The sequence below is a fragment of the Danio aesculapii genome, chromosome 18, assembly GCF_903798145.1.
Source record: "Danio aesculapii chromosome 18, fDanAes4.1, whole genome shotgun sequence".
NCBI classification, from domain to species: domain Eukaryota; kingdom Metazoa; phylum Chordata; class Actinopteri; order Cypriniformes; family Danionidae; genus Danio; species Danio aesculapii.
Genome location: NC_079452.1, coordinates 43,822,212 through 43,833,500, shown reverse-complemented (window position 1 = coordinate 43,833,500; position 11,289 = coordinate 43,822,212). Strand labels below are relative to the sequence as shown.

Genomic DNA, 11,289 nt, shown 5'->3' with positions numbered 1-11,289 from the left:
TGCACACCTGAGAACACAAACTATCTCTGAACAAGAGGAGGCATCGGCTGGTCAACCTCTGCCAACCTGCCATGCACCTGTGACTTCATACAGTTACTTTAGGATGTGATTTTCTACCCTTTCATCTGAGACCACCTGCTTCAGTCAGGGCTGAGAATCCATGATCATCCCTACCATCACAGCATCCTGCATCTTACCTGTTTAACACTGGAAGAGATTTAGTAACTAAGGATCTGATTGTCATGGATTGATCTCCACCTGGGCATCTCATCATGACTACAGTGAGTATCCACTGACCTGCGAGTCAGTGAAGCCTCTATGCGAATAATCGAAACATTTATCAATCATTAGGTTACATGCTGACTTACATTGTGACATTCAATGGAATTTTAATGTTTATTGTCCTATTTAAGTAATTTAACCTGTTTCTACCTGGTATTTATGTGTTTGTAATCCATTCAAAAACATTCAACCAAGCCACATTTTCTGTGTTTACTTACCATTAACATTATTTCAAAAGAGCTTCTTCTGAGTACTTGTGTTCAGATTCTGTCAAGATCTTCCTGTCTTTTTGGGGGGAGCACTGAGTGTAATGCATGAGTAGTGAGCAAACCTATATATCTATTATGTAGCTACAAGCCCAATGTTTACTTCGGGAGTTATTGACACTAACACAGTCAAACATATAGATTATCAAAGAATTCTTGATTTGATGTTTACATGTATTGCGCAGTTCAACATGTATTATGATAGCTTTTAATATCTCTAGTGTCTTCACGAGTCCATTCAAATGATGAGTTAAAACTCGCATAACCATCTTTGTTTTCTTTCATGCTTAAAAAAAGAGGATGCTTTCCTCGGAATATCTAACATCAATGTAGGCATCCACGGCTGCTGTAGCTAGCATGCATTCTGGTTTGTTTAATTAATGCAGTTTTGCTTCAACTAGGTTGTGGTCATGGTTGCCACTTTGATACAAGTATACATGGTCATGGTCACAATTAATCGAAGGTCATTTTCGTGCTCATTTTGTGAGTAAAGCTAGCTATGGAATTAGTATTAAATTTTCAGCACATACTTTCAGATGGAGCAGCATTTAGTTAGTAGAGTCATAGTTCACTCATTAGCTTTGTAAAATGGCATTCATAATTGCAGATAACTGAATCACACAAAAATCGCACGAAATCGCACCACTTCTTCCACCTGTCCATAATGTATCCAGCTGCAAACGTTCCTGCAGGACATTTGGGTTCCCCCGAACCCAGGCTTCTCATCGAGAAGATGGTGTCGATTGTATTCAAAGACCAGTTGATCAAATCCATAATTCTTTATTGTTTGGAGAGGAGGGCAAGGAGAGCCTCAGAAATAGAATAAGATGAGACAGGAGGAGCCAGCCAGGAGAGATATGGGAGCGAGAGGGAAAAAATTTGACCGGCTTTATCAAGAGCCAAACAAGAAGTGTGTTTAAAATAACTCTTTCTGTGAGATGATTTTGTAGAGATATTATTCACATTTAATTGAGTAAATCTGTTTATTCCACAACTCCAAGGAATTCCTGAGTTTCTTCAAGACTTATTTGGACTTTCTGCCTGAGAGTTCCTTTTGGCCTTTGGGGATTTACTACCGAGCATAGAACTGTGCTTCTCTTACAAGATGTGCATGATAATTGCAGCTTCTTCTAAATCGTGATTTCAATTCATCACCATGACCTAGTGTGGTCACATGCATTTGCAGTATGCACGTTCAGTTACAATGGTAAAATGTAGGCCACGTACACTGTACTATTTTGAATTTAGGGCTGGGCGAATATGCCTAGAATCAAAATCTCGATTAATTGAACATTTTAACTCGATTGCGATTAATGAACAATTATTCATATTACCAGTGAGATTTTTGAATGAAAGGTGCATTACTTGATTTTAAAATAATTAAAGGAAACACACACTATCTACTATTTAGGATTATTTATTGAACATCAATGTTGAACGACTGAAACTAATTCCCACCGCCCACGCTATCAAACTGACCAATCACAAAGCCTCCACTATGCATGTTGAGAGGTGCGTGGGTATGCGGCCGCACGAAGGCTGTGCCGCACCATACGTTCATAACAGAAGTTTAAATCAGTCTTAACCAAGCAGGGTCACATGACTCCACACATGCTAGGGAAAGTAATTGAAAAAAAATCAGCATTTCTATTTATATTTAACCTTCTGTAATGTCTCAATAAGTGCATTTAACGCTAACCCTGAATATGGATCTTGAGTTGACATAATCCCACCAGGTGATCAAAAGCTGCTGTGTGAACACCTTAATACCTTTCATCACACATATGGTCATGTTTAGGGAGTCTGTGATGGTCGGTGTCTTGTTGAGTTTGACAAGGGGCCCTTCTTCACACCAATCTCTCCTCTAACCTAACAAGCCTCCGGAGGAAGATCCCCTCTAATTAGGGTCAAAAATAATACTCAGTTTCTGCCTGCTGTCTGTCACCCTCGGGGTCTATAGTAGGGTGGTCTTTGTTCACACCACAAGATGTATTGAAGAATGTGAGAAAAGTGTAACTTCATTTTAATCCATTTAAAGCGGTTTTAACTTTTAACGTTAAACCTAAATAGCCAGTATGAAAGGGATAGTTATGTAATTCTTGGAATTGTATGACGTCAAACAGTGACTGGTCAAGCGCAATACTACATAACTTTGTGAACAGTCAGTTACTGTAGTAGAAAAGTCAACATCCACAGCAGTGGAAGTCAGCATTATTTCTGCCACTCTTCACCACTGCGGTGGCTGTTATGATATAAGGGCACAGAGTGAAGCGCGCCTTTGTTCCATGAGAGTTGCAGGCAATTGAATGAATAAAAGGGGAGGATTGTTCCTTAGTCTGGGTCCCACTGATTACCTGCCAAACTCAGCCTAGCCTTTAATTAAAGTGATTAACCTGTAAGAATGAGGGGGAAAAAGTGAGAAAGACAAAGAAAGTGAGTGAGCGTAATTCACAAAGAGTTTGTAGTTCTAATATTGGCCCAATTTCGGTAGTGGCCAAGTTTTTTTTTCTTCAAAATTAGGATATTTGCATATGTGGATTTTCACAACCGTGAGGCATCACTTAAAGAGCCCTTGTTTTGCATTAAAAAAGGTAATATTTTGGTTTTAGGGGTCTCCAACAACATGCTGATATGCATGCAAGGTCAAAAAACATTTTCATTGTCTTATAATCTGCATTTTTTTTTTACCTAATTCTCCCAACGACTCTCATATGAATCGTTCAGCGATTTATTTGTTCCCAGACCCCTCCTTAGCGCGAAGCTAATCTGCGCTGATTGGACCGATGACCCAGTCTGTTGCTATTGGTCGACTGTGTTCAGCACGAGACAGAAAGAAATGCCCACCACGGCTACAGTAGCTATTACTCTACTCTTAAACCTAACTCCAAGTAATAACAACGACATTTCAGTGTTAATCCACATACAGATTTAACCTGAGAGATACAGTACAAGCACTGATCTATAATAGATACGTGATTACAAGCCGCACGGGGCCATTACAACTTATAACACAATTAAACACATAATTTGCAAACTACACAAAACAAGGCAACAATTTTAATGACATTTACATGTTATGATCCAGAGGAAGAAGAAACTGGTCCATATGAACTGTAAATTACTGACAAAGTCTCTGTCAAAGTCTGACAAAGTCCCATAGTCTCTGCTGCTCTTTCAATTTCAAACGGCCGATGAATCCCGCGTTGCAGCGTAGGTTATTGTATCAATCATTGGAAAAATGACAGGAACAAACACAGCACTAAATTGGCTATATTGTGGTATTGTTGTGAAAAATGAACTTTAACCTTTATTCCCCTCAGCCGAATCTCCATCTGTCAGTGATCGTTTTCTTCGCGTCATGATCAGTCCCGTGATCCCCCACGCCTTGGCTAGTGTGTGGTGGGAAAGCGCCTGCACATTTTACCAGAACTGAAACTGGTGATGTACTGTATCGACATTGATGAGATCAAACAAAAGATCCGAACCCAACTCGATTTGTTTATTCGACTCTGAGATAACTATTTCGCTGAAGAATCAATAGTTTTAAACAAGGTGCATTTTTAGATTTAAACCTCAACTGGATGTTACACTCTGCATGGAAGCTCACTTTCAAAACCCATAATAGGCGCTCTTTAAAGATGAGAAGAGAGAAAAGAACAAACGGTCTATTAAAGTTAGAGACGAGATGTATTAATGCTTTTTCCTTCTACACCCAAGTCATGTTATGTTTTTCTTTCTTCAGATGCCCTCTCGCTTTGGCACTGCGGTGCGGATCTTCATCACCACCTTATTTGCAGCAGTGGTGCTTTTCGCAATCCTACTAGCCTATGTGACAGGTTACCAGTTCATCCACACAGAGCAGCACCATCTGTCTTTTGGCTTGTACGGTGCTTTTCTATCCCTCCACCTTCTCCTGCAGAGCCTCTTCGCCTACCTGGAGCACCGACAAATGCGAGGCCCCTCTAGACCCCAGCACCTGCGCCGCACTGTGGCCCTCTGCATTGCAGCCTATCAGGAAGATCCAGAGTACCTTCGCAAGTGTCTGCGGAGCATTCGCCGCATTTCTTTTCCTGGGCTAAAAGTGGTGTTGGTGGTGGATGGCAATCGGCAGGAGGATGCCTACATGATGGATATCTTCCAGGAGGTGATGGGGGGAGTGGAGCAGACAGGCTGTGTGGTGTGGAAAGGGAATTACCACAGTAACGGGGATGGAGGAGTAGGAGGGAAAGGCTCGGTGCATGCCGAAGAGGCTGCGCGAGTGGCCAGGGTGGTGCGGAGCTGCCGTTGCTCCTGCATCATGCAGGAATGGGGCGGCAAGAGGGAAGTGATGTATACAGCCTTCAAAGCACTTGGTGATACAGTGGATTACATACAGGTAGGTCTAAACCTCATTTAACAACCCAAAAATATCTATAATCGTAAAAAAATACTGTATGAATAATTGTTTACAGAATTAGACAAGCACCCCACCAAACAGTATCCTTTTTGGACTTGCTCGTTACTTTTTTTATGCCTACAATTAACTAACTGTTCATAGTCTAGTCATCTCAATGTCCCTGTAATCTGAATCCTTGCAACGCTGAGGTCAAAGGTCAGACCTTTAAATTCACCTGTAGTTCTGAGCACACCTGTGCGCTGTCATCAACTATTCATTGTTTCGGCAAATAATGTGTATCTTCAGAAACAGAAATGACCTTGAAACATCTGTGAACCTGTCTTTACAACAGTCCTTGCATTGTTCACACAGTGATTGTTAACATGAGCCTTACCCTCTGAAATGGAGTAAATAGTTAGTGACGAAGTCTTTGAAGTAAATATCTCTTTGATTGGTTTTCTTGCAGGTATGTGATTCAGACACTGTACTTGATCCAGCATGCACTATTGAGATGTTAAAGATTCTAGAGGAGGATCCTGAAGTGGGTGGAGTTGGAGGAGATGTTCAGGTAATAGGTTTGCCTATTTTAAGGCAAATTTTAAATATGTAGAAACAACAAATTAGTTTGAGAAGATTACATTTCATCTCTGCAGAGCACACACAAAGAGTACTTTCATTGTTTTCTTCAGATTCTGAACAAGTATGACTCCTGGATCTCCTTCCTGAGCAGTGTCCGGTATTGGATGGCCTTTAATGTGGAGCGGGCCTGCCAGTCTTATTTTGGATGTGTGCAGTGCATCAGTGGACCTCTAGGAATGTACCGTAACTCTCTCCTCCAGCAGTTCCTAGAGCCCTGGTACCACCAGACCTTCCTAGGAAGCAAGTGTAGCTTTGGTGATGATCGACACCTCACCAACCGCGTCCTTAGCTTTGGCTACAAAACCAAGTTCACGGCACGCTCTCAGTGCCAGACTGAGACCCCTACACAATACCTGCGTTGGCTCAATCAGCAGACCCGCTGGAGTAAGTCTTACTTTCGAGAGTGGCTCTACAATGCGCTTTGGTTCCACAAGCACAGCCTGTGGATGACCTATGAATCTGTGGTCACTGGGTTCTTCCCATTCTTTCTGGTGGCTACGGTCATCCACCTGTTCTACAGAGGCCGGTTGTGGAACATCTTACTTTTCTTGTTGACGGTCCAGCTGGTGGGCATGGTGAAAGCCACCTACGCCTGCTTCCTGCGTGGCAGCCTTGTTATGATCTTCATGTCACTGTACTCACTGCTCTACATGTCAAGCCTGCTCCCTGCTAAGATCTTTGCCCTGCTGACTATTAACAAAGCAGGCTGGGGCACATCAGGCAGGAAAAAGATAGTGGTAAACCTTATTGGAGCTGTGCCTGTTACTGTGTGGATAGCCATTCTGCTTGGTGGAGTGGTTTACACCATTTACTGTGAGGTTCAAGAGCCCTTTACTGAGACTGAGAAGGCTCTTCTCATCGCAGGCACCATTGTCTATGCCTCTTACTGGTTTATACTCCTGGTGCTCTACCTGGCCATAGTGGCCAAACGCTGTAACAAAAGAGAAGAACAGTTCCACCTATCCTATGCCGAAGCCTAGCATGGTTTATATGCTGCCTAAATGCTGTGGGGCTTATATAAAACGGCCCCATATTACATGGTGCTGCAATCCTGGTTATAATTATGGAACATGCGCAAGTCCAAGACTGTCAGTTGTTTTAGCTATGTTAGCTACAGCTACTTATGAGGTTTCAAACAGTCAACATAATCAAAAGCTTTTGAAAAAGCCATGATTTACTGAAATCAGGAATGGTGCTTCTTGTGTTTATAAAGCACCAGCCAAGGTGGGCACAAAGTTTGAGCCAAAGTTTAGCATAAAACTGATGGGTTAATGTAGTTAAGTTGACATGGTCGTGTTATTGGTGTTTGGACTATGCGAAATGTAAAGGTTAGAGAAAGGTGTGTGCCAACACTAGTGGAAACCTGCATAAGGCCCTAAGCTGGTCTTACTCGCCAAATCCAGTCACTATTTTAATGTCTTCTTTCTGACAATCCAGCATATTTTATCTTTAGAAATTCTGGTGCTGCTGATACTTTTGTGGCGTAACATGAACATACAATAAACAAGCAGCATTTAAATTAGAATTTTAATTTAGCTCACAAATATTTGCTTACACTGTATATATTTACAGTGTATTAAGTAACTCCAGTACCAGAAATTGATGTCAGGCAACCAAAGAGGATTTTTTCTAGCATTTAGTCTACCATGTCCAGTAGAAAAATTAAATCTTACGTGGTCTCCTGGTATTACTCCCATTATACTTTTACCTATGAAAAACTTGGTAAAACTATCATTTAAAACAAACAAATTGTTATCATTTTCACTATATAGTGAAAATAAGTGTGGTAATTAACAAGGATGTTAATACTTAACCCACCCTCTAATCCCAAGACAATAGAACTAAGGTACATTCTGTTTAAGTTCTAATCATAGGCAGTGATGGATGAAAATGGATACTGTTGTGCTGCAGTTACTCATAATTTTTTTATTTAAACTTAGAATAACATTTCAAACTGTAATTTTATATAGAGGTTTATAATTTGTGTTGATCTTTGTCACCTGATTCGATGTTTAACATAAGCAGCATGTGATATCATAATCATATTTACTGCTGTTTTTCCCACTTTTATTTTTATATTAACTACATATAGGCCTAATATCTAGTTCCTGTATTTTAACTTGGTATTACAGAATACAACCACATTTGCAATTCCTTACAGCCCTAATACAATAATAAACCGACAATATTATTCCCATTAGTTTGTTTGAAATGTTCAGTTAGCTAGAGATATTAATATGCTGATATGCTTAATAAACTGAAATGAAGCAGCTTTATGGTATGCAAAGCTATTATTCCTGCTGTTTTTTTCTATCCTCAGCCCACCCAAAGCAGCAATTAGTGAATTTACATTTTTACAATTTTTTTTTTTTTTACAATTTACAAATCAGTTCAAAATGAATGCTAACGTTTTCTTCTCCCTTCCCCCCTAAACAAATTAAACCCTTGGCACAGATCTAAACACTGAGGCTAGTGTGCAAATATGTGCATGGACAAGTTCAGAGAGGAGCTTGAGTTAATGAAATGTTTGCCTACTTCTGCATTACATTTGTGAATACTGCAACTCAACTGTGGACTGCGGCATCCTATAAGGCTGCAACAATACGACAACTCTGATGCAATGCAATTATCAAACTATATCATTTGTTTACAATCAAAATGCAGTCTTGATCACGTTTATAGATTTTATACAATTCAGTTTATAACTTTTAAGACTGATATGCTCCTCAGGAACAGAAATCCCTCAGAGCGAGGGGCTTAAAAATGAAAACATGGGACATTCAATGGGTTAGCAATACACTGTAGAGCAAGAGGCAGAATCAGAGCCACATTTACGGTGAGAAACGTTTAACTCTGTTGCGTGCCAGACACAGAACCAGTAAGTTAATTTGAAGATGGTGAATTATATTTAATTAATAAATATTAGATTTACACAAGTCATTTCATGTATAGTGTAAAGTAATATATTTTTTATAATGTAAAACTCAAAGATATTTTAACCGTGCACAAATCTAGACACATATCAGTGTATCTACATTTTTTCTAGGAAACTTTATTTTTTGGAACACATGTTAAGTTATTTTCATAACGCTGTACAGATTAGGGAATTATAAATTGTTCATGATGCATCATGGGAGAGGTTAAGAGTTTTTAACCACGATTACAGTTTGCCACTGGCAGCTTACGTTTACTCACAGAATCAAATACTGAAGTCATGAATTGAAACCATTTTCTTTGGGTTTCATACCGAACCTACAATACCTGGAAATGGCCACCAAGGTCTTTTAATCTCATATGAACTTTACAAATGATGTTCATTCTGGTGTATAAAAGAAACTGGATTCTTTAAGTTTGGACATTTTCCTTGTTACTGATGTTTTGATACAATAAACTTGGATTCAAAAGTGAGCATTTCTTCTTTTTTTGTTGTTGAAATTCACTAGAGGCCTTTTATTATTACACTCCTAAACACATGTTTCCTTATTATTGTCAGAAACATATTCCTGACAACAATATGTGTACACAGTAAATGCACTAACTCTATGAACATTAGTCTCTGGTTACTAGTTATACCTTCTTTGGCACATTGGTGATGATGGGTTTGGGTCTGGTTTTAAATATGAGCTTCTTTTTGATGAGAGCCGAGACTGTGTAAGATGTTGGTTTCTCTTGGTTGGTTTCCATGTTTTCCTCTGCATCCTGAGGAAGTCCGGAGTGCTTCATCAGAACAGCAAACGGCTTCTCCAACTTGACCTGTTTGCCATAAAGGATGTGATGTCCAACTATAAGGATTGGTACACCCTTGGAGAGAGAACAAATCAAGAATAGATCACATATAAATAAACACCCATAAAAGTATCACATGTAAGGGATAATTCGCCCAAAATTGGAAATGTACTCACTTCAAGTAGTTTAAAACCTCTTGAGAGTTTTGTTTTTCTTAAGACAAAACAAGAACATTAGAAACTGACATTTCCCTCCATATAAACTATGAAAGTCAGTGGCTACCAGTTTCCAATATTCTTCAATGTCTCTTATATTGTGTGTTGAACAGCAAAAACCAAACTCAAAAGAGGTTTGGAACAACCCGAGGAAGAGATGACATTTTTTTACAAACTATTCCTTTAGAGTCAAACTTTCTTTGAATAGTTAAAGGGCACCTATGATGAAAATCTTCTTTTGTAAGCTGTTTGGACAGAACTGTGTGTTGGTATAGTGCAGGGGTGTCAAATCCAAACTTGGTAAGGGTGTTACTGAGACTCTCACTGAGTGTTGTGAATAAAGTCAGGGGCCGTACATGTACATTTTTTTAAATTTATTTATTGGAGAAAATAAAGATTTTTTAACAACTGTATAACATCTCTCACACTTCATTAAACCACATTTATCAAAATAGCAAGGTTTTATATTTAATTTGGACCACATTTGTGTCACAGCAGCTTTTATCTCGATCAAAACTTGAAATAAGGTCTCTAACCAATATAAGCATAAAACAGTAGTCTACTTTAAAAACAATTTAATTTCAGTTCTTACTGTGGTACTTCTCACAAACGTTAAGCGAGATCTACTTCCTTCATGTCTGTCATTGTGCTGTTTATCTGACAGTGATGGAGACACACTGACAGGCACTTGGGAACGATGGGCAGGGAGAACTAGCATTAAAGGCACAGGCAACAAAAACAGCTAAAATGCGTTTAGAACAGAAAATTCTATATTTGACAGGTAAAATAAATAATCTGATAGGTATTTTGAGCTGCAACTTTACAGACACATTCTGGAGACACCAAAGACTTATCTTAAACCTTGAATAAAGGGGTAAAATAAAGGTGCCCTTTGAAGGTGGAAAACTTTTTTCTTTGAAATATTTATCATATTTTGCTCTGAAACATGTCCAGTTATTAAAGAAGAACAAACCTCTTTAGTGTAGTGCAGGTCCCCCATCAGATTTCCTGCTAGTCCAGTGTTTTGTCTGGACACCATTTCTCCCTGCAGCTCCACCAGCAGCCACTCAGCAGGGTATTCACCGGCATTACTGCGAAATACATCAAAACTCTTTAAACAAGCACTTTTAAGACAATATTGTTAGATTATCTGTAGCTTAAGTCTTCACACCAACCTCGAGATGACTATTTGAACCATTCTGTGTCAGGATACGTAACTCAAATCACACACTTCTGTCTGTTTTGTAGAACTTCTCATCTGAAATGCTGATAAAAGAAGTCAAATATAACCTCCACGACTGACTGTGTCTACGTAACCCACATAAGTTCAATAATAAGTACAAAAAAAGAAAATACACTCGCTTGTCCGCGTCCGTATATTTTGCATGATCTGTTGACACGCAAGGTTCCCGCCAGTTGGACGTGTCTTTCAAAATAAAAGTCCCTTTGGAACAAGAACCACTAGAGGGCAATAAAGGATCGTTTGAAAAGCTAATTTCTGTCATCTACACACCACACCTACCCTTCACTTGTTTTAAAGCTTAAGTTTTTTTCTTCTGTTGAACGCAAAAGAATATATTTTGAAGAAAACTAAAAATCTGTAGCCATTGACTTCCATAATGTTTATTTTTCATGCTTTGGTCAGTGTCAATAAATTTTCAGCTTTCATCAAAATATCCTCTTAAGTGTTCTACAGAATCAAGAGACTCATCAAAGTTTGGAACAAATTGAGGGTGATTCAACAAATAGTAAGTAAAATCACTTTCATTTTTCGGAGACTATCACT

The 11,289-nt window shown here is 39.1% G+C and overlaps 2 protein-coding genes across 3 annotated transcripts; one reads left to right on the top strand and one right to left on the bottom strand.

Moving 5' to 3' along the window:
* The first annotated feature begins 78 nt into the window (after nt 1-78).
* On the top strand, nt 79-6,744 carry has3 (hyaluronan synthase 3). 2 transcript variants are annotated; one of them, XM_056478458.1, is made up of 4 exons: nt 79-281; nt 4,291-4,923; nt 5,390-5,491; nt 5,613-6,744. In XM_056478458.1, exons 1-4 carry the CDS (start codon nt 273-275, stop codon nt 6,540-6,542), a joined length of 1,674 nt encoding a protein of 557 aa, XP_056334433.1. In that variant the 5' UTR covers nt 79-272; the 3' UTR covers nt 6,543-6,744. The 2 variants fall into 2 exon arrangements, with proteins under 2 accessions (XP_056334433.1, XP_056334432.1); XM_056478457.1 differs by lacking the exon at nt 79-281 and having other exon boundaries at nt 4,234-4,923.
* A 1,850-nt stretch (nt 6,745-8,594) lies between these two features.
* On the bottom strand, nt 8,595-10,941 carry chtf8 (CTF8, chromosome transmission fidelity factor 8 homolog (S. cerevisiae)). The gene is made up of 4 exons (XM_056479013.1): nt 10,860-10,941; nt 10,679-10,769; nt 10,477-10,594; nt 8,595-9,363 (listed from the first exon to the last, which is right to left on the bottom strand). The coding sequence occupies exons 2-4, from the start codon at nt 10,699-10,701 to the stop codon at nt 9,130-9,132; spliced, it is 375 nt and encodes a 124-aa protein (XP_056334988.1). The 5' UTR covers nt 10,702-10,769; nt 10,860-10,941; the 3' UTR covers nt 8,595-9,129.
* Between the last annotated feature and the right edge of the window lie 348 nt (nt 10,942-11,289).

What these genes read in the sequence shown, in the direction of transcription:
- has3 (XM_056478457.1), top strand. Translation starts at nt 4,273, where the DNA reads ATGTTTTTCTTTCTTCAGATGCCCTCTCGCTTTGGCACTGCGGTGCGG. An exon ending in ATACAGTGGATTACATACAG is followed by an intron (nt 4,924 to 5,389) that starts GTAGGTCTAAAC and finishes GTTTTCTTGCAG; the next exon opens with GTATGTGATTCAGACACTGT. An exon ending in GAGTTGGAGGAGATGTTCAG is followed by an intron (nt 5,492 to 5,612) that starts GTAATAGGTTTG and finishes TGTTTTCTTCAG; the next exon opens with ATTCTGAACAAGTATGACTC.
- chtf8 (XM_056479013.1), bottom strand. Translation starts at nt 10,701, where the DNA reads ATGGTTCAAATAGTCATCTCGAG. An exon ending in GTTCAAATAGTCATCTCGAG is followed by an intron (nt 10,595 to 10,678) that starts GTTGGTGTGAAG and finishes TGTATTTCGCAG; the next exon opens with TAATGCCGGTGAATACCCTG. An exon ending in ACCTGCACTACACTAAAGAG is followed by an intron (nt 9,364 to 10,476) that starts GTTTGTTCTTCT and finishes TCTCTCTCCAAG; the next exon opens with GGTGTACCAATCCTTATAGT.